The following is a 26,706-nucleotide window of genomic DNA, read 5'->3' as shown; positions in this document are numbered from 1 at the left end:
TGATGTAATGCCCTCTGCTGGTTCGGGCAGGAATTTGTAATTCCTTCTGATATTATCTTTGCTATTTATTTCTTGGAGTTCCTTCTTGCTCAAGATTCCATTTGATTACACCAATGACTCTGACGTTTTGCCTCAATTCTGAATGCATGAAGGCCATTTACCCACATTCATTCACTCCACTGTGCAAGTTTAACCCACATGGTACACAGGTTGCCGTTGAACAGTGTTGCTAACTCCGATTTTGCTTTCACGACCAAATCCACCAAAAATAATCTCAATCCCAAATTTATTAAATTCATGAACCATACATTCTAACAAGAGGGAGGATGACAGCTGAATTTTAAACTGCAGAATGCTGCTATATAAATGAAGTAGACCACATTGCATCAGTGGGAGTTCAGTCATCCAGGGTGGTCAAGTGATTATCATCCTCCCCTCTCGTTGTCTGGTCACACATATAATAGGAGGGGCAGTCTTTAAGTAACCTTAAAATGGTTGTGGTTGTAGATGACGTATGTTATATCTATGGGTAAGAGTCATGTTTTGCCTGTTTTAGAACTGGCACAATTGAGCGCATGACGTCACTATCGCAGTTCCAAGATGGCGGCTCCCTGAGAAGCATGCTCCGGGGAGGAGCGTACACCAGACGCAATGATAAACATGAGTCACCAGATTGCATTTTAATTCTGCGATGGATTTCACTGGGATTCACCACAACCTCATTTCCCCCAAGAAACGGACGACAGAATGTTGATCCTCCCTGGAGCAGGCTGATGCTTCTCAGGGAGCCGCCATCTTGGACCTGCGATAGTGACGTCATACACTCAATGTTGCCAGAAACAGCGAATCGTGTGTTCATCGTTTTGTCGGTGATTTGCATATCTTTACAGCACATCTCTCGTCATGACGATCGTGGCACCCAGTCCGTGTTCACAAAATGGACGCCTCGAGCATCTCCACTCTTCAGCTTCGTCCTGTTGTTGGTGTATCGGACCTGCTTACACCACCAGACCTGCTCAATACCACATTTAGCAAACTTAATACCTCAAAAAAAAAATCGTCATTACCAAAATTGATTTATTTTTTATTACATTAAATTTTACCAGAATAAACGATGATATTGAAGAAGAAGAAGTAGAAGAAGAAGTAGAAGAAGAAGAAGAAGAAGTAGAGAAGAAGAAGAATAAGTCGAAGAAGAAGAAGAAGTAGAAGAAGAAGAAGATGAAGAAGAAGAAGAAGAAGTAGAAGAAGAAGTAGAAGAAGAAGAAGAAGAATAAGTAGAAGAAGAAGAAGATGAAGAAGAAGAAGAATAAGTAGAAGAAGAAGTAGAAGAAGAAGAAGAAGAAGAAGAAGAAGAATAAGTAGAAGAAGAAGAAGATGAAGAAGAAGAAGAATAAGTAGAAGAAGAAGTAGAAGAAGAAGAAGAAGAAGAAGTAGAAGAAGAAGAAGAAGAAGTAGAAGAAGAAGAAGAAGTAGAAGAAGAAGAAGATGAAGAAGAAGAAGAAGAAGTAGAAGAAGAAGTAGAAGAAGAAGAAGAAGAAGTAGAAGAAGAAGAAGAATAAGAAGAAGAATAAGTCGAAGAAGAAGATGAAGAAGAAGAAGAAGAAGATGAGGAAGAAGAAGAAGAAGAAGATGAGGAAGAAGAAGAAGAAGTAGAAGAAGAAGATGAGGAAGAAGAAGAAGAAGAAGAAGAAGAAGAAGAAGAAGAAGAAGAAGAAGAAGAAGAAGAAGAAGAAGAAGAAGAAGAAGAAGAAGAAGAAGAAGAAGAAGAAGAAGAAGAAGAAGAAAAAGAAGAAGAAGAAGAAGAAGAAGAAGAGGATTGTGGTCTGTCGTGTTTCGGTATGCTCTTCCCGCGCTCTAAAACTAATCGGGGTTTTGTGAAGAATATTCCTTCAGTTTCGTCGACATTTTAATGCGTGTTTCCTGAGACAATGATTTATGAAAATGTTTTTGGGGGGTTGACGCGTTTGAAGCAGTATTTCATTTTAAATACCTCATTTTGTCAGGTGGAATTCAAGTTCACGCCTGAGGTCTTTTACCTCACGCATTTTCTGTCGACGTTACTGTATATTTAGGCAAATATATTTCACTATATATATATTTATATTTATATATATTACTGGTGACGGGTGTGTGTTTTTTGTTTGATTTTTTTTTCATTTTTTGGAATCACCTGTGTAACGGCCGAAACGCGTTAACTGCATTTCCCGCCAAATTCTCCACTCGTGGAAGCCATTGCCGACATTTTGTGAGGTAATCTTTGTTCAGCGTTTATCAAGTTTTGCAAATTGTACAAATCTCTTTAAATCAAGACGTCAACTCAAACGGACATTGTGTGTACATAAACGTTTATTTGATGATTTGTGTTACACTCACTTTTACTCGTGAGGTGATTTTTTTTTTTTCCTTCTCCGAAAAATTTTTTTTTTTCTTTTCCGAATTTTTTTTTCCCCCTAAAATCGTAAATGTAAACGTAATATAATTTGGATTTCATTTGAAACTGAGAAGCAAAATTTGAAAATCATGGAGTCTGTGTTTATTCAATCCTAACCCAACAACTCCTGAGATGGGCAAGCAAGGTTACTCGTGTCTCGATCTCAGTCTTTCAATAACCTCGAAAATATCAACAACTTGCAGATAACTCGGTTCTACCGGGCTGTTGTATTATTGAAAGGGAATTCGTTTCTGATGGAGTATGGAATATTTAAGGAGTTTGCTTAGGAATGTCCTTAAACAGCATCATAGTCCCTAACTGTTAAGATTGCTCAGGTTTCTCGATGAAGTAAAATCGACTAAAAGTTACGTTGGACAGAATTTACTGAATTGTTTGTGGTTATACATTCATATAAATAAAAAAATATATATTTATATATAATTTTTTTTAACTTCCCGTAGGTGTGCGAACCAGTGACTGAGTCTATACACCACCCGTGTGCTCAACAAAAATGCACCACTAGCCGGGAGGCGACGATGGTTCCCGGATATTATTGAACAATGCCACGATAGGTAAAACTGAGTTAGTGAAAGCTTTTGAGGAAGCCCGACCGTAAAAACCTATCTCTTCCGTCAAAATTGACCAAATCAAATTGGATTTTTTATATGTTGTACTTATGGATATTACGCACAGCTTCTCAGAAATGAAATTGCGAGAAAAAAATCGAGAAAAAAATAAAAAATAAATAAAAAGTTCAAGTGGGCGTGGCTCCGCCCACTAGGGGCGTGGGACGCCCCTCATACAAAAAGACACAACTAGACCATGATATCTAGCTTGTGTCCAAGTTTCATCAACATCGCATCAAACGTCACGGAGCTATGCTCTGGAGAGAGTCACAAACAGACAGACAAGCCGGTAGGCGGCGATGGTTCGCCGAGCATGGAAACTAATATGGAATAGGCAAAGCCGAGAAGCGAACGTAGAATTCTTCTTACATTTGCTTCTGACTTTACCTATAACGTGTTCACAACTGTATACTTGCCAACTATACCGTGGTACGTGTAAGCACCACACAGCTGATGATTTTGACGCAATTTCCGGTTACTTCGGCCTGGATTCGGGATCAGCGATCAAATAATGTAAATCACGATGAAAAATTATTTTTTGATGATGCGGGAGATATCTTTATTAAAATTAACTTTGGGAAAAAATAATTGAATAAATAAATAAACAATCACTTCTGGTCAAGAATAAAAGAAAATATAAGTTCCGGAAAGAGTTTCAAAATCACTCCCGGTAATGTTAAATACAAAATAAACACTTCCTGTCATGAAAATAATCACTTTCGGAAGGATAAAATTAACTTTGAGAAAAAAATAATTGAATAAATAAATAAACACTTCTGGTCATGATCTCCCGGCATGCATCATTCCCCATGACAAAAACCGGAAACAAAAAAAACCAGAAACAAAAAAAAAACGGAAGCAAAATGGTCATAGCCAACGACACGGATTCACAATTGCCATGGTATTGTGTTGTTTTTGTTGTTTCCTATTTGCTCATGTGCACGCGTTAAATATTATTCACAAGATAGAAATAAAACCCAATCGTGTTTATACACCGCACAGCGTTTAAAAACAACCGGAAGCAAAAGGTCATATCCAACGACACGGATTCCAAATAGCCAGGGGTATTTTGTTGTTGTTGTTTCCTATTCTCTCACGTGCACGCGTTAAGTATGAAGCTCACTGCGTTCGCTATAAGATATAGAACAAAATGGATGTCATATAGCGGATAGGGAATCACCTTGAGATTATGCATATCAAATCTCATCCAGTTCCATCTATTGATAACTACTCAGTATCCATTTGAATGAAAAGTACCGAAAATGCGGTTTGAAATCGGAAATCCCCAAAGTTCGAAGGGGTGCTGTGGGTGAACAAAGATCTAAATCGAAAATCCGGCTCGATCGTTTATGCACAATGTATTCCAGACGATTATTGTGAATTTTCATGACCATCCAGCCATAACCCTAGGAGGAGTAGCATTTGGTGCGAAGGCACCTCCAGCTCTCGCATATTATCGATTTTTGCACTAATTGACCTTTGACCCCTGGCCTAAGCGAAATCGGTCAATATGTCCTGAGGCAAACTTGGAGTACTCATTGAGTACCATGAACCTGCAAAGTTTCATTCGTATCGATGCACTCACTTGGTCGCTAGGGGGCCTTCAATTTTCGCGCATACTCTAATTGTAGGGGGCGCTGCGGGTAAAGTATTCCATATATCACAAAAACCGGAATATATTTGATAGAGCATCACCTGTAGATCATTCGTGCCAAATTTCATAACCCTACGTGGGATAATGGCTTTCGGAATTGATTTCGCGTGAACGGTACCGATTTTGAAGGTTTTTCGGTTGTTGCTAGGGAACCAAAGCGTCCCTAGCAACCATCACAATTTCCAAAGCACGAGGTCATAAGATGTACCTACCACCCGAGTTTGGTCAAAATCCACCCACGTTTACTACCAGTTATGCTGGTGACAAACGAACAAACATCCAAACAAACAGACAGAATTACTGACAATAAGTCATCTATTTCGGCGACCCAACAGACACACAGACACAACGAAAATAGTGGTCACTGCTGGCGCCCGCAAACCAATAACTGGAAATTGGGTGTCTCGATATTTCTAGACCTCCATGTACTCTGTCCATACCAAAGAGCTCTTAAATGAGATATTCAGAATTATAGACATTGTGGAGTGATAAAAAAAAAATCCAACTTTTTTTGATTTCACATTCAAATTTGCTTTGCCGAACACATTTGTTCGAACGAACTTTCCGGAACTCATTTGCAGGGTGTGTTTTTTTTTTCTTTTCTGAAAAGCTTGTTGGCAGAAGATTCGTTAATACTTGTAAACAGGTTAACTCTCACAACTCAAAAACGTAACCACAAATCATGGTACCTATTTACAATATCCAGTGTTTCAGATGAGCCAGTTAGAGTTCAGGACAATGCCACGAAGGCTGCCACAAGTTTCGGACAGCTTCTAGGTGGGTAAGCCTTAACAAGTATAGTTTGATGGATCACATCATGAATCATGCGTTGTACACACCGTCGGTTCTGCCGAAGCAGTTTCCATCAATAGGGTTATAATCTTGTTCGGGTCATCACTCCAACACAGCAAGTCAGAACAGGACTTTTTAATTTGTTCAGCTTACCGACGATAACTTGCCTTCTCTTTGTGAAGGACACCGTGGAATCTTTAACGTCCACCAACTCATGTCAGCAGACGGGACGCCCAGTTTAATGTCCATCCGTGGGACGGAACACACATTGATGCATCGCCCATTTGATGACTTGCGATTATGTTTACAAAATGAATTAAAAAACATTTTTTCAGAAAATACCCATATGGGAGCAATGACTGCATTTAATTTTGGACTTTTCTGGGCAAAGAATAAGAAATGCATTACCCATGCTGATTATTGTAATTCTATAACGACATCATTCTTGGGTGATTTAGAAAGGAGCATCTTTATTGCTCATCATTCTATTATAGTTCATCGTTTGTCATTTCTGAGGGGAAGTTCTTTACATTTTGTTGGGAAAAATTTCAGCTGTCCTTTTGGGCCACTTTTGGTGGAGGAGGGTGAGGGTTGCGGTTGCTTGCCTGACTGGGCCACAATTTGTGATTGGTGGGTCTTCAGTGGCTTTATTCTTGATTTTTAATCATTAGCAGAGAGAAACAGACACAAAATTGTATGTAAGCTTTGATTCATGTCGGTTGATTTGGCAATGTCCATGACCAGTGTGACCACTCCTCATTTTCATAAATGCCAATGTGAGCCAATGAAAAAAGCCAAGAATTCAGAAGGTTTCGGAAAAGCAATGATAATTAATAGAAAACCTATAGAAAACCAAGACGCCAAGGTGAACAACGATTAGCCAAGATCTTGTGAAAAAAGCCAAGGAGCGGTCACACTGTCCATGGCCCACGTTGATTATTGTAATTAATGAAAAACAATTTTATTTCACAGAAGCTACCATGCCAATGGTTTCTCTGAAACCTGTGTTTTTAAAATTGCCCAAAAAAATTGGTACTAGTCGTTAACATTGATCGTATTTCCATTGGCCAGTCACATTTAACAGATTGCCATCAAAGGAAAATGCAGCAGGTCAATGCACTCAATCGGAGTTTGGAAATGGGAGGTCGTCGCTCAAGATGATGTTACTGCTTTTCACAAACAAGGAAATGAAACATACCTCAGACTGAATAATCTTGTAACAGGTTCCATGAGTACTTTTTGCTTGGAATGTGTCCAGAATGGAAGATCATAGAAATACATGAGTGAGCGCATAAGTTAATGATGGGAAGTTCATTTGAAAGATTGAAGTGGAGACAGGGACACAACGGACCAACAGGCAAAATGTGTTCATGCACATTTTAAAATGAGCTTGTCAAGCAGAATTTCATGCTTTTTTTTTGGCCACCTGAAAATATATACACCTTCTGCATGACACACATTGTGCAGATTGTTTTGCTTCATTGCTTATCATAAATGTGCTGTTGTGTTTCCCGTCCCGTCATGACCGTCGGCCAGTCGAGTGTGGAACTGTAAAATGCCGAAGCGGTCGCCTCTTGGATCGCCGAACTAATGAGGCGAATGCCGAGCGGTTCACGCCACGTCATGACTCCGAACATGGTCTGGCACGATGCCGGTTCTTAATCCAACTATTTAATCCAATTTACATCCCCCAGGGGTTATCCAGCACGGCAGAACGAGTGGACGCTTGCTCTTAATGAATAAGAATAATTCAATGAAAGAAGCTGACACAAATGGAGAATCCGACACGAAAGATAGACTTTGACAATCAATAAAAAATATATACACACTTAACAATGCAGAAAATATATCCTATGGCACCACAATCACAACTCACAATCACTCACAGTGGACCAGGCCTTTCAGAAGTAGATCCCACAGGGCTGTTACACAAATGGGTGCTGGCATGTAGCTTGAAGTGACCGGCGTGTTGCAGGCAAGGTGAGCAGACAGATGGGTGGGTGTGAACCATGACCGAGGAAAAGTACACCTCAATAGAGATCAACGTCCAGGCTCAAGAGAGGACACAGATCAAAGAAGGGGGTGAAGAACAGGCCAGGCGAAGAGCAAGGAGAGAGCCAGGCAAAGCGAGCAAGATTCCACCCAGCTCTGTCACTTTTCTTGGCCCCCGATGACTCCATACTTATTCGAGGCCATGACCTGCCCACTCCGTGGGCGCTGTTCAACCACGACGGCCTTAGTGAGTGGCAGCAGCCAATCACGCATGTCATGGGCATGTCTACTAGGGGTGCCAAAGTGAATGCACACTCGAGGCCGATATGGATTGGGTTTACAGAGCACCACCGCTTCACCAATCACAAGGCGGGTGCCCCAGCCTGCTGGGGAGCCAATCGCTGGCCCTGGTGCAGTGGACTGGCTACATTAAACACACGTGTATCCGCCATTTCCCTTGGGGCCAATGTTACATCGTAGACACGGCCTGGCCCTGGTCCAGTTTCAAATGGGGAGGAACACCAGACGAGACATCCCTACCCTGAGCTCTAATTTCAACCAAGTCCATCCCCCAAGTGGGCTATGCATCGGACAACTTCACTCGAAACATAGATTAATGCAATAAATGATTTGAAACCCTACAAAGCACACAAACCATACTAAAGCCTAACTTCTGTCTGTTACCCACCCCCATGAATGTAACAATATTTTATGATCCCATGATATACAGTATATTGTTACGTTGGATGGGGTACAAATTAGTTAACATGTTAAATTAGCGTGGTCTGTGTGTTCGTGCGGGTTAGAGCATTTACTGTAGTCAAGGACCTGTTAACGTGAAGTTGTCCTGTATTACGTGAGAGGCGGTATAATCGAGATAAGCAATTGACAGTTAATTGTAGTTCAGAAATGTCATCTCTGTGAAATCAGACAGGGTGGGAACAGACTGGTTTTGGATGTGTCCACGTCCTGTATGGTATTGAAAATCCAAAAGCCCACTCTCTGTCATGCAGAATACAGATCTGTCAGGATTTACTGTTTGCTTCAAATAAAATAGCTAAAATCTCAGGTGAAGATTTCCATGGAATTGTGTTTTTGCAGAAAGAAGTAAAATAAATCATACAAAAACATGCAATTTGGTGTCTATCTGTTTGACCATGATACATTCAGTTGTTACTTATCCAAACTCAACCAAACTTGCTAGAGGGGCTAAGGTTTACACAACAGAGGTTGTAGCAACTTAACTCCCCCCTTAGTCAGAAGATTTTGTGGACTGTACACGGATTGTTTATAACTTATATCTTGGGGCCTCATATGTCATTTCTCCCAGCCATGACTTTAAGTGTGACATGTGATATTGCTCCTGACACCTATACGGCCCAATTGTGACATTTATTTGACGCATAACCCCATTCGTAATGGCCACTTGCCTCAAAGTTTTCCACCCTGGGGTCGAATCTCGACCCAGTTATAAAACTGCCATCCATGACAGTTACAGGCAGGGTGATTCATCATTATGTGCCTTCCGGCGAATGGACGCTAATGTGGGCGTCCCATCTGCTGGCATAAGTTGGTGGACATTAAACATCTGTGTCTTTCGCAGAGTATGTGAGCGATCACCGGCATCCTGAACAAATTCCGAATTCTTGCTCTAACCTTCGTGAAAACGTGAGACCTGGCCAGCCGGTTCGTGAAAGACTAAGGCCATGCTTCATCTCCGGCCAAGCTTCACCCTTCACGTGGGAATTATTGTGGCTGTTAAGAAGAAGAAGAATATTAAATCACTGCCATCCGCATGATAATGGCAGACATGCACATACATATGACGCCCCTCTGCCCATCCCCCTGGCCTCTCCCATAGGGAGTAGAGTGGGTGTTTCTAGTTAAAGAAAATAAGCCATTCCTTTCACGCTGTGAGGCACAAAGGGCTGCCGAGGCAATTTCAATGGCTAAGGGGCACAATCCTGGATGGGTCCCCACTCTGACGCAGGATAATCAAATGTCGTATTTCCCACAGGTGTGGTCCTCATTTTGCTGACCTCGGAAGGATGTCAGACTGAATCAACCCACCCCGTGTTAATTAAATGGCACAGCAGGGGCTTGACCTCAAGTCCTGAAGATCTTAACTGAGCCACCTTAACCGTTAAGCCAACACCAGCCTTTGAAGAAGGAAAGAAAAAAACATCGAGTGAAATAGCTCACATTACTCGATTTTCAAGGTGTGGTATCCAAAGCACAATCAACAAGTACAAAGAAACATCATCTGTAGTTGGCAAACCTAGGACTGGAAGACCCAAAAAGCTATTTAAGAAGGATGTGCATTACTTGAAGATCCATTCCACCCAGTGGGACCATACTCTGTGTGGTACCACTTAATTGGTACCACTTAAGCAGTCTCAGCTATTGGGCACAATCATGGACAGGTCACCACTCTGACACAGGATACCAGCAAGCTGGCATTCATTTTACTGAACTCAGAAGGATAACAGGCAGAGTCAACCCCACCTGGTATTAATTCAACAGCCAAGTGGGATTTGAACTCAGGATCCTGGGATCCCAAGCCCACCACCCTAACCATTATGCCAACACCAGGAATATTGCTTGAAGATAATCTTAAGGAATAGAATGTAGACAAGCTTGTTGAATTGGCAACAGAACTGGCAGAAGTCTCAGGTGTTGTCATCTATTCATCAATAGTATGAAGGTCACTTTTGAAATCAAGACTTAAAGAATGTGTTGCAGTAAGAAAACCTCTGCTAAGAAAGGGGAATAAGACTAAAAAGTTAATATACGTCTACACAAGAACACCAAAATTGGACTATGGAACAATGGTCAAAGGTGATTTGGACAGATAAGTCAATATTTCAGTTATTTGGATTGAATTGAAGAAAGTATGTGAAATGATAAAAACTGAAACTTATAAAGAGCCTTGCTTGAAGCCAACAATTAAGCATGGAGGAAGTTAAATTCAAGTTTTGGGATGCATATCCTCAAGTGATGTTGGAAAATTGCTGAAAATTGATGGTACATTGACTGCTGCTTGGTACAAACAAATTTTAATCTACCAGATGCAATCGACAGTGCTACTAGACTTATTGCAGCATGATAATTATCCAAAACACTCAGAATAATTAAAACTTATGTGCAAAATAAAGAGGAAGCTGGAGTCCTTCAATGTATGCAATGCCATCCTCAAAGCCCAGATCTCAATCACTGAAGCAGTATTGGAATATAAAGACAAAGAAAAAGTAAAAAAAGAATCCCAGCAACTTGGATGATTTTTGCAAGAAGCGTGGAACACCATTCGGCAAGAATTTATAACAAAATTATTTGAAAGTGTCCCGAGAATATTTTGAATGGTTTTGAAGGAAAAGGGTGGACATCCTCACAATTAGTTCATATCAAGGTATATTGTGTTTAGATTTGGTGAAATGAAGAAGATTTCCTTTTTCATAAAGGTGTACTGTATTTGAAGTAAACATTAAGTTTTTGTTTCATTATCATCAGAGTAAAAAAATGCTAAGCATCTAAGACTTTTGCACACTAGTGTATACGGTATTCATATATAACCTTGTAACTGTTGGGAGAATGCATGAACCCATGTACTGGACGAGTTCTTGCTGCAAAGTGCGATTAAAGTGTATTGTTGATGAAGAATTTGACAAACTCCTGTATTTTGCTGTAAACTGCAGAACTGTCTGTCTGCCATGGCCTCTTCCAAACGTGATTCTCTGTGGCCTCCGCAAAATGCTTCTGTGCCTGATTCAGTACCATCACAGGAGTAAGCTGAATTTCTTCACATTCTACAATTCAATATGCTTTCACATTATTTGCATTCACAAAAAAATTAATATACTTTATAACACAATTGAGTGAATAGCTTACAGCATAAGTGACTCCCTTTCTCTCTTTCTGTATTTTCTTATTTCCTTCTTTCACTTTCTAATCTTTTCTTGTTCATGACTGATTGGGACAAGCCACCGATAAGAAGTTATGTTGATACAATTGAACCTTGCTTATCCAGACTTCAGATTTCTGTAATCCATCACTTTGGCTACCAGTTGTGAAATTTTGAATGAACTGAGGTATAGTGTGAGCTGATACATATTGGTGGAATACAAATCTGGAAAATTGAGTGTGTGATGTTAAATATGCGAAGACGAGGCTCAAGACCTCGGTAGGATGTGCTTTGCAGTTTTATGGGCACAATTAAAGGGGAGAAATATTCAAACAGGACTGGTCTATTGTGATAACATGTGGAAGAGCAAAGTAGTTTAGGTTTGATTTGCCAAAAAAAAAAGAAAATGAAAAAGCAGATCTCGGACTGCTTTACACGCAAATCCTACACCAGACAACTTCAGTCTTTCTTATTGGGTGAACCACAATATTACACGTCAACTTTTTAATGAGTTAAGTAGTTAATATTTATTCAGTGTTTGTAATATGCCAGAAACTCTCATATCTGGAACAGGCCAATCTCCATAATCCAGCTAAGGAAAGTTTACTCAAACTTCCATGTTGGTTTGTCTCATTTTTTCCCCCCTTTGTATAGGTACCGAGCAAAACTTTATGACAGCACGACTCGTCTGCTTGGAATGGTGACAACCATTACATTTGAGAAGAGTATGACACAACAAACTTGTTTGCCGAGGTTGTTTTTTTATCTTCTTGTTGAAACACATGTACGATACAACTGCTATTTGATTTAACATTTTCTTCAATTAAAATCTTATTCAATGATTTGTCATATTATGTGCCAGAATGTTAATTTCACATATATAAAAATGAAAATCAAAACATGATTTTCTCGAGAAATGTAATTTTGGGTCAATTTTTTTTGTTTAATGTAGAATGAAAACTGAAAGTTGCACAAGTGCAATAATTTATCCAATTATCTAAGCTTTCCTCATGTCAGATTAGTTGTGCAAAACATCCAGTGGGTATATTAGAAATTTTCAGTCTTCGAGGCTTGTTAGAGCTCATTTATCAGGTGGAAATCCTACTATTGCTTGGCGGGGGGGGGGGGGGTGGAGGAGGCAGAGGGCAGGGGGTGGAGGGCATGGGGAGACCCACGAAAATTATCCCACATTGCTACACGCATGTAAAAGCTGAACATTCCAAAACGGTTATCTGCTGTTTTGCACAAAAAATTGGTCACACTTACGCACACTTGCCTCTAAGCTGTCAAGTCGGGGTTTGAATCCAGACCCAGCGATAAACTGTCATCCCAGTGTTTCACAGACAGGGCGATTAATTGGTGTGTGTGCCCTCCCTCAGATGGACGTTAAACGGGTGTCTTGTCTGGCAGCATTAGTTGGTAGACGCTAAAGATCTCATGGTGTCCTTTGCGAAGAGTAGTCAAGTTATCACCAGCACCCTGAACTAATTATAAATTCCTGCCCCAACCAGCAGAGGGCATGGAATCAGCGGCGCAGCATGCCCTCAGCCAATGATGCTACCGTGCCCTCAGCCAAATTTCAATATTTGGTGTGACCACTTATTTTTCTTGGCTGCACATGAACGAAGAAAAAGAAGTGGTCATACCAAAGATTGAAATCTCCATCCATTAGTATTGTAAAATATCGTTAATTTTTAGCTCACTTGGAATGAGTTCCAGGGAGCTTATGGGATGGTGCATCGTCAGTCTGTCCGTATGCCTGATATTGGCTTAATGGTTCGGGTTGGAGGGGGGGGGCTTTTGATCCAAGGATCCTGAGTTCAAATCCAGCTCAACTGTTGAATTACTATGAGGTGGGGTTGACTTTCTGTCATCCTTCTGAGGTCGGCAAAATGAGTGCCAGCTTGCTGGTATCCTGTGTTGGATTGGAGACCTGTCCAGGATTGTGCCCAATAGCCAAAGAGACTGCTTAGGCAGCACCAATACTCTGCACAGAGTATGATCCTCATGGATGGAGTCTTTCCCTCCATCCGTCCATCCACAAATACTTTCAACTTCTTTTCTGAAACTACATATACAACTTCGATGAAACTTTACCACAACGTTCATCACCGTGTTTGTACCAAAGTTTGTACATGACATTAAAAAAAATCGGGCCCTGAGGAGGCTCTGCAAAACCTGTGACGTACCAAAGTTTGCTCACGGTATGAAATGATTGGGATCTGAGGGGGTCTTCGAGTGGAGTTTACGGTGGGGGGGGCGGGTGTTGCCCCCCAAAGAGATATTTGCTTTCTTCTCAGAAACTACACACACAATTCCGATGAAACTTCACCGCAACCTTCAGCACCCTTGATGTATCAAAGTTTGTTTATGTCATTAGAAAAATCGGCTCTATGGGGGTGCAAGGGGGCACCCCTCAAAATATGTATTTGCTATCGTCTCCAAAACCACACAAAATTCTGATGATACTTGACCACAAGATTCATCACTCTTGATGTACCAAAGTTTGTTTATGTCATTAGAAAAATTGAGGTCTAAAGGAGTATATGAGGATGGGGGGTTGCCCCCCAAAATATGTATTTGCTTTCTTCTCAGAAACTACACACAATTCCGATGAAACTTCACCACAACCTTCAGCATCTGTGATATTCCAAAGTTTGTTCATGACATTTGAAATATCAGGCTCTATGGGGGTATAAGGGGGTGCCCCCAAAATATGTATTTACTTCCTTCTCCAAAACAACACACAATTTCAATGAAACTTGGCTACAACCTTCATCACCAATGATGTACCAAAGTTTGTTTATGCCATGAAACAATTCCAGGTCTATGGGGGGGGGGGTTGCCCCCCAAAATCGGTATTTGCTTCTCAGAAACTACACACACCATTCCGATGAAACTTGACTCCAACCCTCATCACCTCTGATGTACCAAATATTTATTGTTCATGGCATTAAGAATATCGGGGTCGATGGAGGGATTGCCCTTCAAAATATGTATTTGCTTTTTTCTCCGAAACTACACACACAATTCTGATGAAACGTCACCACCATCTTCGTCACCCGTGATGTACCAAAGTTTGTTCATGACATGAGAAAAATCTGGGTCTAATGGTGTAAGGGGGGTTCCCCCCCCAAAATATGTATTTGCTTTTTTCTCTGAAACTACACACAATTTCGATGAATCTTGACTCCAACCTTCATCACCTGTGATGTACCAAAGATTGTTCACACCATTAAGGAAAATATATCACAGTCTAAGGGCATCTACGGCGGTTTGCCCCCCAAAAGAGGTATTTGCTTTCTTCTCAGAAACTACATACACAATTCCGATGAAACTTGAACACCACTTTCATCACTCGTGATGTACTAAAGTTTGTTCATGACATTAAATAACATTGGGGTCGAAAGGATTCCACGTGGGGGTTGCCCCCCAAAAGAGGTATTTACTTTCTTCTCAGAAACTACACACACAATTCCACTGAAACCACCACAACCTTCAGCACCCATGATGTACCAAAGTTTGTTCATGCCATTTAATAAATTCCAGGTCTAAGGGGGTCTATGGGGGGGGTTGCCCCCCAAAATAGGTATTTGCTTTCTTCTCAGAAACTACACACACAATTCCGTTGAAACTTGACTCCAACCTTCATCATGCATGAAGTACCATTGTTCATTGCATTAAAAAATAATTGTGGTGTAAGGGGATCTACTGGGGGGGGGGGTGCCCCCCAAAATATATATTTGGTTTTTTATCCGAAACTACATACGCAATTCCGATGAAACTTCACCACAACCTTCATCACCCATGTTGTACCAAAGTTTGTTTATGAATTAGAAAATTTGGGTGTATAGGGGGAGGGGGGTTGTCCCCCAAAATATGTATTTGCTTTTTACTCCCAAACTACACACAAAATTTCGATGAAACTTGACCACAACCTTCATCACCCGTGATATACCAACGATTGTTCACACCATTAAAAAATAAAATAAAATTGGGGTCTAAGGTAGCTTTCCCCCCAAAAGAGGTATTTGCTTTCTTCTCAGAAACTACACACACAATTCCGATGAAACTTGACCACTGCTTTTATCACCTGTGATGTACTAAAGTTTGTTCATGACATTAGAAAAATCGGGCTCTGGGGATGTTAGGGGGTGCCCCCCAAAATATGTATTTGCTTTCTTCTCCGAAACTACACATACAATTTTGATGAATCTTGACGGCAACCTTCATCACCCATGATGTACCAAAGATTGTTCACACCATTAAAAAATATAATCGGGGTCTAAGGGTGTCTTCGGCAATTTGTCCCCAAAAATAGGTATTTGCTTTCTTCTCAGAAACTACACACACAATTCCGATGAAACTTGACCACCGCCTTCATCACCCGTGATGTACTAAAGTTTGTTCATGACATTTAAAAAATTGGGTCAAAGGGATTCTATGAGGGGGTTGCCCCCCAAAATATGTATTTGCTTTCTTTTCTGAAACCACACACACAATTTCGCTGAAACTTGACCATAACCTTTATCACCTGTGATGTACCAAAGTTTGTTCATGCTATTTAAAAAAATCAGAGCTTGATCCATTCTTGCGGTCCCACCTATCTTCCCCACCCACACAATCCAACATCTCATTTCCTCTCCTGTTGCCATTCAATTCTCAAACAATGCAATGCAAAATGGTGACTGTGTTCCTACACTGCCATGGCCTGCTTACATGTTATAATTCACATTCATTCTCCAAACAAAACCCAATTCTTTACACATAACAGACATCAACACCACAGGACGATTCTGATTTCCAAACCGTTCCCTTTACTGACCATTGAGTCACTCTCACCTGCTCCCATCCTAATTATCCCTGTCCCAATTTCTAGCAAAACTGAACCCTTGGGACAGTCAGCATCAAGGCACCCTACCCTAAGTACAAGTCGTCGTAGATTGGTCGGGTCCAAGGGTGTCATCCATCCCTTCTAGTTTTCCATGCACCCTTCCAATCCACCCCTGTGGATTCGTTGCTTTCAATCTCCCTGGATTCCATACTTTTTTTTTTTCTTTCTAAATTTGCCTATTATTCCAAAATTTGTCAACCAACCTGGCTAATGTTTGGTTGCAATTTTAGACTTGAAGCGCAACCATAATGAGTTGTCAAAGAACCAGGCTAGTCACAAGAGATGCGTCGACAAACTTTCTTGCGAGAGGCAGCAGGATCGATGCTTGCACCCCCCTCCAGGATCTGGTAAACCCAGATTTCTTTCATCTACTCCCAGAAGCCTGAATCCTCCTCCAGGATCACAGACCTAGAGTTCTCTTATCCACTCCCAGAAGCCTACATCTTCCTCCAGGATCTGGTAGACCCAAAATTCTCTCATCCACTCTCGATCGATGCCTACATCCTCCTCCAGGATCTGGTAGATCCAAAGTTCTCGCGTCCACTCTCAGAAGCTTGCATCCTCCTCCAGGATCTGGTAGATCCAAAGTTCTCGCGTCCACTCTCAGAAGCTTGCATCCTCCTCCAGGATCTGGTAGATCCAAAGTTCTCGTGTCCACCCTCAGAAGCTTGCATCCTCCTCCAGGATCTGGTAGATCCAAAGTTCTTGCATCCATCCTCGATCGAGGCCTGTATCCTCCTCCAGGGAAAACTGTGGCCACAACTATAATACAGACAGACATTCCCACAGCCCAGTGGATCCAGTTAAAAATGTATATCTTGGGTGCGACAGGGTGAGGGCGGGACAAAGCCATGATTGGCTGAATTACAACCAGCATGACGGCATTAATTCCAGGGTACGCATGGACGCCAGCAACCGCACTCCACCATCCATGATAGACAAAAGCCAGACAAACAGCCCCTATGGTTAATGCAAACGCCATCACCATAGCTGTCCTTTCGACCTGAAACCAGATTTGGAAGCACAGCTGTTGAGCGTGCCAAGCGAATCGGTAAAATCGGGCCACAAGGATTCCAAAAATGACCAGGACCAACCACACTATCACCATCAGAGCCGCGCGTGCCCCGAGGTACGGTAGTCCACGTCTGCCAACCATCTTAGCTTCAGTGAGCCCTTGCTGTGCTTGTTTGGCTTGCTGCAGGCGCAGCCCATCCAATTCAGCTTGCAGGACTTGGGCGTCAGCCTGCACATGCTCCCGACAGCTGCGATCGCTGTCCAACTCAGCTTCAAGCTCACGCACTCTCTCCCGAAGACTTTTCACCACTTTCTGGGTTTCGCCTTTGAAGGACTGCAGTTCAGTACGCAATGCCCTGATCTCCTGGAAAGTGTTCACCGCAGACAGGGACTCCTTAGAAAGCTCATTTTCCTCATCCACCTCATTCTTGCCTCCAATCTAACAATCATCATCCAATGGTTCACTCCCCACTCACATTCCTCAACTTTAAACTCCTTCTCAAGTGGCACAACCTCTGGAGCATCCTTCTCAACCACTGAATTGAAAGAAGACTGACAAGGTCCTTCATACAGTTCAGCACGGTTCTCATTGCCAAAATGTACAGTATTTCGCAGTTCATCTTCGTCATGCAATTCATCCAGCTGTTTCTCCTCATTATCCCTTTCTGAAAAATCGATAAGATCGACGTCTAGAAAGGATTCCTGAGGTACATCAGCAACTGCCAGTTCCTCTGATGAAAAATGCTGAGCATCATCTTCATCACTAGAATCCTCTACATTCACACCAAGTGGGGGCATTTTCTTTTCAAAGCCTGCACTTGACTCACCCTGGTTCGATTCAAGATGAGCCTCCCGCTCAACCAACAGGAAGCCATAGCTGCTGCAACTCTCCTCAACATATTTTTTTGGGGATTGTTCCAATATTGGCTCAACAAAATAAACTTTAAGACTTGCCTTCCTGTCAGTGCCAAGTTCAGGAAGCAATGTTTCAGGAAGATCACTTTCCTCACCCAGCGCCTCCACAACTTCAATGTAATTTTCCTTTAAAGCAACCAATGTGTCCTTCCCTGTTATATACAATCATCAACAAGCACCTCTGTAGATCCACTTTCAATGACAGCTGCACCATCTGCATTACAATAGCAAGAAGCACCAGACTCGTCATAACCTTCTGCCTTGGCATCACTTCCACTCGGTTCATTAACAATGTGTAATTGGCTTTCACAACTACTATCCAAATCTGAACTCTGGGATTGCTCCCGCAAATTCATTTTAAAAACATCACATTCCCACTTGTCCATTTGACAAACATCCTGCTCTTCCTCTTGAGGTCCCTGTGACTGTTAAATCGCCTTGCACTTTTCCAAATTGGGAAACTCTCTCTCCAAAGTTTACATCAGCAAGCTCACCTTCGATTGTTTCAGCTCACCTTCAATTTCTCACCTTCGATTTCTTCTCACTTTTCCTCCATTTCATTCCTTTGTTCATCAATTTTGTCTTCCAATCGTTCATTCATTTCCCCTACTCCATCAATTCGTGCCCCCAGTTCCTGTGTTATTCCCTCCTTAAAGGTGTTCATTTGCTCACTCAATTAATTCCTTTATTCATTAATTTGTTCCTTCATTTCACTCATTTGTTTATTCATTTTTTCATCCCTTTGTTCATTTTGTTCATCGATTTTTCTTATCATTTCTTTCATTTGCTCAGTCATTAATTGTTTTAACATGACTTGGAGAGTCATCGCACCCACTCCCTGCATCTCATCGACTATTGTGGAGGAGAGGGGATAGATGCTTGGGACGGGGGAAGCTTCTACCCTATCATCGTCACTCAAGTCCACCCCGGCTCGCTTCCTTCATGTTCACTACCTGAGCACAATCATCGCCATCTCGTGCACGTCATCATTTCCCGCGCTCGTTCAATCTCCTCAGAAAAAAATTATTTTCCTTAAATTTCCAAGCATTCCTTTCTCCCGACATCAATTAACTATACAATTTGTACCTCGATTACTACAACCCCCTCTCCCTCAATGGTAGGGAGGCGATTGTCTAAAAACCCATATTCGCAATTTTATTTTTTAAGCTTTCGCTCGCTCCGGCACAAAATGGCATGGTCCCGATGGATTCAGAAATCCCACCCCGATGCCAATTGTCATAGTGGTGGGGGGGGGGGGCTCGAAAAATCCCACTCCTGACACCAGTTGTCGTGTCCATGCCAGTTAAGAACAACCTGGACGAATAACCGAGCAGTTCTCCCTTGGAGGCTCCCAGGAGACCACTGCTCACGCGGGACAGGAGCACGCACTAGACATGTTCACCCGGATGGAGGACGCACGGGTTTATACTCAAACCTATGACAAATAGACAACACAAGCAAAGTTAATAAATAGGGGTTTAATAAACAGAAATCAATTGTTTATAATGGAAATATATCAAAATGGGATAATATGAAACGTGAGGTGACCTAAATTCCTATTTGAGGTGCCTCCACACAGACTTTAATTCAGACAAGGGAACAAAAAAGAACAGAATAATCCTCCCTTTCTCCCAGCATTTAGCTGTGTGCCCAGAGATGAGTTTCTGGAGCTTGAGGTTTGCCAAACCGCGTCGTCACTGCGCAGGAAAGTGTTCTCCAAAATGGCACCAAGCCGCACCAACCAAGCCGGGAAGCATACGAGAGGTAGTTCACGTGGGATGGTGCCTTCGTTAAGGGCCCAGAAGCTGTTGTGAAAGTTCCTCCTCATGATTGAGATTGCCGACGCCACTGCTTTTTGCAAAATGGCGTCACCTTCTTCCCCAATGGCACAACACGAGGCTCCTAGGAGCGGTCACACAAGACCCAGTCGAACAGTCAATGGCCAGCTTCTTGCTCCCTTACGCGAGCAAATTCGCCTCAGTATGAACACGAGAATCGTGCAGCCTTCTTCACCGTGTCGAGGGCAAGCCAGCCATCATGCCCTTCCCTTTCTGCTGCCATCTCCTCACTCGCTTCCATCCCGCACCTTCTGACCTTTCCTCAATCCTCTTCTCTCTCTCTCAAAACCTTCCTGACGTCACGCCCCATCAAGTCATCCACCCTAGGGGTGTGGTCTCGTTGGTTGTCATTCCTGGAGGCAGGGTTTTCGTCAGCCCGGAAATGTCTGACTCAGTTGTTGTAAGGTTGTGATTCCTTTTTATCGCTGGTCTTGAAATACAAAAGTCATAGGAAAAGGTCACAGGGGGCAATCACATACTGGGAGAAATTAGCCTTAATCCCTACCTAATTAACACAGCACCTCCCCCTCCCCCCCCCCCCCCGTGTGGTGACACGTAACACTTAAACTGACAGTTTCCCTACTTAAGTTACATCGAAATGTCTCCTACCTGTCCACGGACCATGCTACCCTTTACAATTCTAGCTTTGCTAGGAAATTCCTCCATCCACCACACAAATGAAACACAATGTAGGTTATACATCCTGGTGAGTGAATGCCATGTCTCCATTAACAAGTTCATGCATTGCCCCACCCTAGATGGTTCTTGTCAGAACTGTATCTACTCACCCAGTTATGCCTAAATTTGTGAAAAAAGTGAATGAACTTCTTTGAGGTCCTTTATTAAGCTTTCACTTGATATAGGTGCACCATAATGTGAATACTGAAATGTCATTATATTGTTGCGAATTCGCGCCCGCCGGCGTGCGAGCGGCCACGTAACTCGAATCGCAGCACGTCGCCCACCGGACGGACAATTCCGTCGCGACCCTCTCGGACTAACGCCGGGAACTAGTCACGGGTGGGCCTTTCGGCCTCACCACGATCGTGCCAATCGGCCCCCCGCGTGGGATAGGGTTGTTCGCCAAATTCGACCTACCTAAGTACCCACACGGAGGGTAGACCGGGCGATCGCACCTCGCCGCAGGTCGACTTCGGACACGGGCCACTTTAAGCGACCCGTTCCGTACTATCGGGATAACCGAGCGGTGTTATCGTCAACCTCGACGGTTCCGATTAATTATCGGGCGTATTAGCCCACGACCAACCCTTTACGTGAAGTAAGATGGAGATTCAATTAAAGAAAAGACGAAGCGAAACGGGAAAAACAGGTCAACATCAGGCACATTTATTCCGCGGCAAACGGAAAGCACACATATACAATGACGCACCAAAAGCAAATGTAACAAAAAACACAATTATGCACCAAAAGCAATTGCAACAAAAGAAACACAATGCAGATCTACTACCGACTACGCGAGAACACGGCAATACTTACACAGTTTTACTTTACAGACGGCGCCGACAACACATACTCAAAATCAAAAGAAAAGGGCCACCCTCGAATACAAGGGGGCAGACGTGGTCTGTGGGCGCGAGACCGCGTAGAGCCTACCCGTCTTGTGATGAGCTGCAAAATGGCGGCGGTGCCCCGACTCCGCGCTCCTTCGCGGGTTTCGTTGGCACTGCTGGGAATGGGGTGGGAACGAGGCCCCCTTTTCACGCTATCTCAGCGTGGGGGGAAACAGGGGGGGGGTTGTTGATGCTCTGGGGAAAGAGGATAGCTGGCTTGCTTGGGTCCCGCGACGAGCGACCTCGACCTCGTTCCCGGCTTCTCCTCTCTGCAGCTCCCCGACAGACTCCGAACCCCGACAGACCGACTCTCCTCCAGACCCGTCTTGACTGCTGCTGCCACACTTCGCCGCCGCCACAACTCGCCCGAGCCCGAAACAGAAAAACCTCCCTCTGACTGAATTTGCCCCGTGCTCGGAGCTTTATAGTGCAGCAGGAGAAACCATATGCAGATTTTCGGATCAGGATGGGCTCGGGGGCGGAGCCACGCTCGCCCATTGGACGGAGGAAAAGTGGGCGTGAATCATTCCTGATCCGCGAATTTGCATATATCGATTCTACTCCGACGTGCCTGGAGGCGGGGCCAAATCGCCCCGCGCTTAATGATTGGACGGATCGGAAGTGGGCGTGAATCATTCCTGATCCGACCTCTCCTTAGAAAGGCCGCTTTTTGCACCCGAGGCTCGGCGCGCGCCCCGCACGAGGCCAGGACAGCCTGACGCTCGGCGTTCACAAGTGTCGCGGGAATGGCCGCAGAAAGAGAAGAGGTGAAGGTGGTGGAGGGTTTATTGTGGCGATGATGGCTATGGCGACGCTTGGAATGGCGGTGATGCGATGGTTTCGAGAGCGAGTTGTGAAGGTAAAGGCCGTGGCTGTTGGCGTTGTTGTTGTTGTGAAGCGGCGTTGCGTTCGGTGGTTGTTGTGTGATGGAGGTTGAGACGTGGTTGGTTCAAAATAAAGATAGAACAGAAAAACGGCTATCTTAAAGGGTCGCAGCCCGAATGAATGACATTTATTCCCTCTAAATAACGGGTTTGGGCTAACTACACATGTACTTACAGAGATATCTCACCTACGGGACCTGAATGGTGGTTTGCGAATTTCCTCAACCACAACACTACCCCCTCCCCTTTTTACAGACTCGTCCCGAGTCGTCAAATTTTCATGTGCCATCATGTGTAGTTCTCCCCTAGTACGTTTTACCTACGGATCCCTGAGTGCGACATTCATGGTATTCGTGTCCCCAAAATAAATAACCTGAGGGCTGAGTAACTAACTAAACAAACCCACTCACACGGACGACTTAAATAAAATTGCCGGCGCAAAGACAGACATGCCGGGGGCGCACTCATATGTACAGTACATCTTAACCTTAACTTACAAATTTTTACACTAAACCATGGCCCAGGATCAATGGACTCTGCAAAAAGAAAGCAGTTAGCAGGGAGCCAGGCTGCTCGCACGCAGTCTCTGGCTCAAACAATGCAGGTGACAGGGAACGTGGCCGGCTGCTCACACGCAGTCCAAGGCCTTCCCTTTTGAAATGAACCCAGTGAACCACAACGGTGCATGGGCTGCACAAACGCAGTCTCCGTGCCAGCTCAAGTGGCACACGCAATGAGCACAATGGATGGATGGATGGACACAAACACGGTGCACGGGCCGCCACTGCAGGCCCGTGTTGTAGCTGCCAACAGGGCAGTTCTTGCAGCTTGCAAACTGTTGCCTTGATCCTGGCGCACATGGAAATGAACAGGGGAGGCAAAGCAAAATTGAACGGGGGCTGGTGAACATGGGCAGTGGGCATGGCATGGCAAAGGCAGCAGGCAAACACAGCCTGCAGAACCAGGCCGCTGCAGGCAAACACAGCCGGCAGATGAACTGGCCGGCACAGGCCTTGCAGAAAACAGCTGCAGACGATCCGGCCGGTACAGGCCTTGAAGTAACACAGCCAGCAGATGAAGTGGCCGGCACAGGCCTTGAAGCACAGCAGCTGCAGTCGATCCAGCCGGCACAGGCCTTGCAGCAAAACAACAGCTGCTGATGAAGTGGGCCGGCCTTTGCCTTGCAGTGGAGGGAGTGCGGTGGTGCTGGCCACTCAGAAGGCGGGCTCAGACCTACCTACCTGTCTCCCTCCCACCTATCGCCTTTGCCTGTCACTGTACATACCCACTCCCTTAATTTGTAAAACCCAATTTAGCCCCAACTTATTTTTTTGTTGTTTTTATGTTTACTTCCCCACTATAAATCGTCCCCTAACCCCCTTTACTGTCTCTGTTCGGCTAACCTATCCTGTCACCTAGCCTACTCCCAACCCCTACGTTCCCTTCCCGGAGGGGGATAAGGGACAGCTAGCGTCCTGTGTCGAGGACCAACTCAAGCCTCAGGATGGCCTCCCCAGAGTTCAGCGATCTATAACACAAAGTGGGTCCAGCGGTCCACAACGAGAGCAAGGGGATGGATGGTGCGGAGGGGTACACTTCCTAATCTACCCTAACCATTTAACTGTTAAACTACCCCGGGGCTTTCAACAAGCGCCTCTCGCTTAAACTATTGATTCTAAAAACCCAGAATCCCGTCGTCTGTGTTGGTGTCCTCACAATTTCGGGCTTCGCCCCCCCAATTTTCTTCCCGTGCCCTCACACGGTCTCATGGCTGGAACGCGTGGCTCCCTTTGGCAGGCACGACCCTCTGCCGAATCTCCGGCTATGGCACCCCCGGGCACTACACTGCCTCCGAGCCTACCTGCTCCCTAAACACCGGGGAGTGCCCCCCATGGCACCTCCCCTGAAACGCACACGTGACAGGCTGGCTTCCCGGGCCCCTTTCCGAGGGTCACCCGTGCCCAAAACACTGCCCACGTGGCTAATGGCGCCCCGGGCCCCCGCACCAAGCAGACGCACCCGTGTCCACTACGCTATCCTGGCCCCCCATGGGCCCTTGGCCTACCACGGCCGACTAGCCTGGTGCCCGGGGTACTCACTCAGCGATACTCACCTTTCACAGCCACGCTCCCAGCCCGTCAACAGGGCTCCTGCACCCCTCCAAACGGGTTTCGAGCCAACACTCCCACCAACAGCAAAGCGACTTCCATTTTTCAATTTAACTGACCCCGGGGTCCCTTGGGCAGGAGTCACTCCTCCCCCCAATCACTCATCGCACCATGCACTCCCCATTCGCTCCACTCACACAGACCCGCTGGCCTCACTCACTCAACAAGTCTCCACACAACTCACCAACTCTTCAACACACACGCCACTGAACTCTGCCATCCTTCTAACTACCTCCCCTAACTAACTCGTGCTCCCACATCGTCCCGTAAACTATAGCACGTTCCATTTAACACTACGTCGCTAAACTACATCCCCACTACACATTCACAAGTCTGTCACTGTCCTCAAACGTCCCAAAAATTATTTCCCCAACCTAAATCTCATCTAAATCCCTCTACCTAATCCATTCCACAGGCCCCATGAGGACTTACCCCTGCCCCATGGAGCCGGTCTAGCTAAGCTAACCCTTCCCCCTAACTATACTGAACAAAAATATAAACGCACCAACCTAAATATCTGAGTCAAGATTGCCATTATGGGAAAATGGTCAAACCGATGATATGTTTGAGCAATGGTTCCTTTGTTTTGCTCAAGACAGATGTTCCCATTGAAATTGACCACTCTGAGTGTGTGGACTCACACGTTGAGTAATCCTTCCCATGAGCACCATGGGGCTTGACAGAGTGATGGTCAGTGAGCGTGACCAGGACACAAACACTCCCTATAGCTTGCCCTATAAAAGGCCTCCCCAAAATGTGGACTGGTGCCAAATGTCAACATGCCACAGATGTCACAAATCTTGAGGGAGCGCGCCATTGGCATGCTGAATGCTGGGACGTCAGTACGGGCCGTTGCAGCACACTTCAATGTCCACCACTCCACCATTAGCCGCCTGAGAACGCGCCTCAGAGAGATTGGAAGCACCGTGAACCGCCCACATGCCCGGCGACCAAGTGTGACCACCGCCGGTCAGGATCGTCACATGAGGCTGCAACATCTCCGGGATCGACTCCGACCGGCCACGAGGACTGCCGATGAGACTGTCGGGCTGCATAACAGGCGCATTTCAGCCCAGACGGTGCGTAACCGCTTGAGGGAGGCCAACCTCCGAGCCCGCCGACCACACCGGGGACTCGACCTCACTGCAGTCCGGCGTCAGACCCGACTGAACTGGGCCAATGTTCACTTGCGCTGGACCCTCGCACGATGGAGGAGAGTGCTGTTCACCGATGAGTTGCGGTTCCAGCTGTATCGAGCTGATGGCGGACTCGGCGTCTGGCGTCGGGCTGGGGAGCGCTACACTGACGCCAATGTCCTTCGTCAGGTGTCACACGGTGGTGCCAGTGTTATGGTGTGGGCAGGCATATGCCATGGAGAGCGCACTCGGCTTCATTTCATTGAAGGCAACTTGAACGGGCAGCGGTACAGGGACGAGATACTCAGACCCATCGTCGTGCCGTTTGTGCGCCTTCACCATGTGACGTTTCAGCACGACAATGCTCGCCCCCATGTTGCCAGGATCTGCATGGACTTCCTCGGAGAGGAGGATATTGATGTCCTCGACTGGCCTCCATATTCTCCCGACATGTCGCCCTTCGAGCACCTTTGGGATGTTCTTGATCGACGCGTACGACAACGTTACGCAGTCCCAGAGAACGTCCGCCAGCTCCGTGTGGCTCTCCAGGAGGAATGGGAAAACATCCCTCAGGCCACCATCGATAATCTGGTGATGTCCATGCGCCGGAGATGCACCACTCTGCGCGATGCCAACGGTGGACACACCCGCTACTGACTGTGTGAACTCTGACAGTGACACCTCGGTTGTGTCGGCTGTTGTAGCGCAAAGACTGTCGCCAGAATTCTCAAGGAACTCTTTGAAATTTAATGCTCAATTGTCATGGATTCTATAACCAAATTGTTGTGAAGATTTAGTATTAATGAGTTCGAGGTAAAATAGTAACAATCGCTTGGTGCGTTTATATTTTTGCGCTTGGTGCGTTTATATTTTTGTTCAGTATAGTTTCC

The 26,706-nt window shown here is 44.7% G+C and overlaps 1 protein-coding gene across 1 annotated transcript in view; it reads left to right on the top strand.

The window, feature by feature from the left end:
• The first annotated feature begins 1,673 nt into the window (after positions 1-1,673).
• LOC147021522 (uncharacterized) overlaps positions 1,674-26,706 on the top strand; it is a 100,675-nt gene continuing 75,642 nt past the window's right edge. Inside the window, exons 1-3 of the mRNA XM_085891536.1 lie at positions 1,674-1,839; positions 11,191-11,279; positions 12,051-12,149. Coding sequence (XP_085747662.1) covers positions 11,206-11,279; positions 12,051-12,149 — 173 coding nt within the window. The 5' untranslated portion in view covers positions 1,674-1,839; positions 11,191-11,205. The remainder of the gene's footprint in view (positions 1,840-11,190; positions 11,280-12,050; positions 12,150-26,706) is intronic.

Source organism: Eptatretus burgeri, chromosome 8 (genome assembly GCF_056783735.1).
Source record: "Eptatretus burgeri isolate ZD-2024b chromosome 8, Ebu_testis_v1, whole genome shotgun sequence".
Classification (NCBI taxonomy): domain Eukaryota; kingdom Metazoa; phylum Chordata; class Myxini; order Myxiniformes; family Myxinidae; genus Eptatretus; species Eptatretus burgeri.
This window is presented reverse-complemented; position numbering and strand designations above follow the sequence as displayed.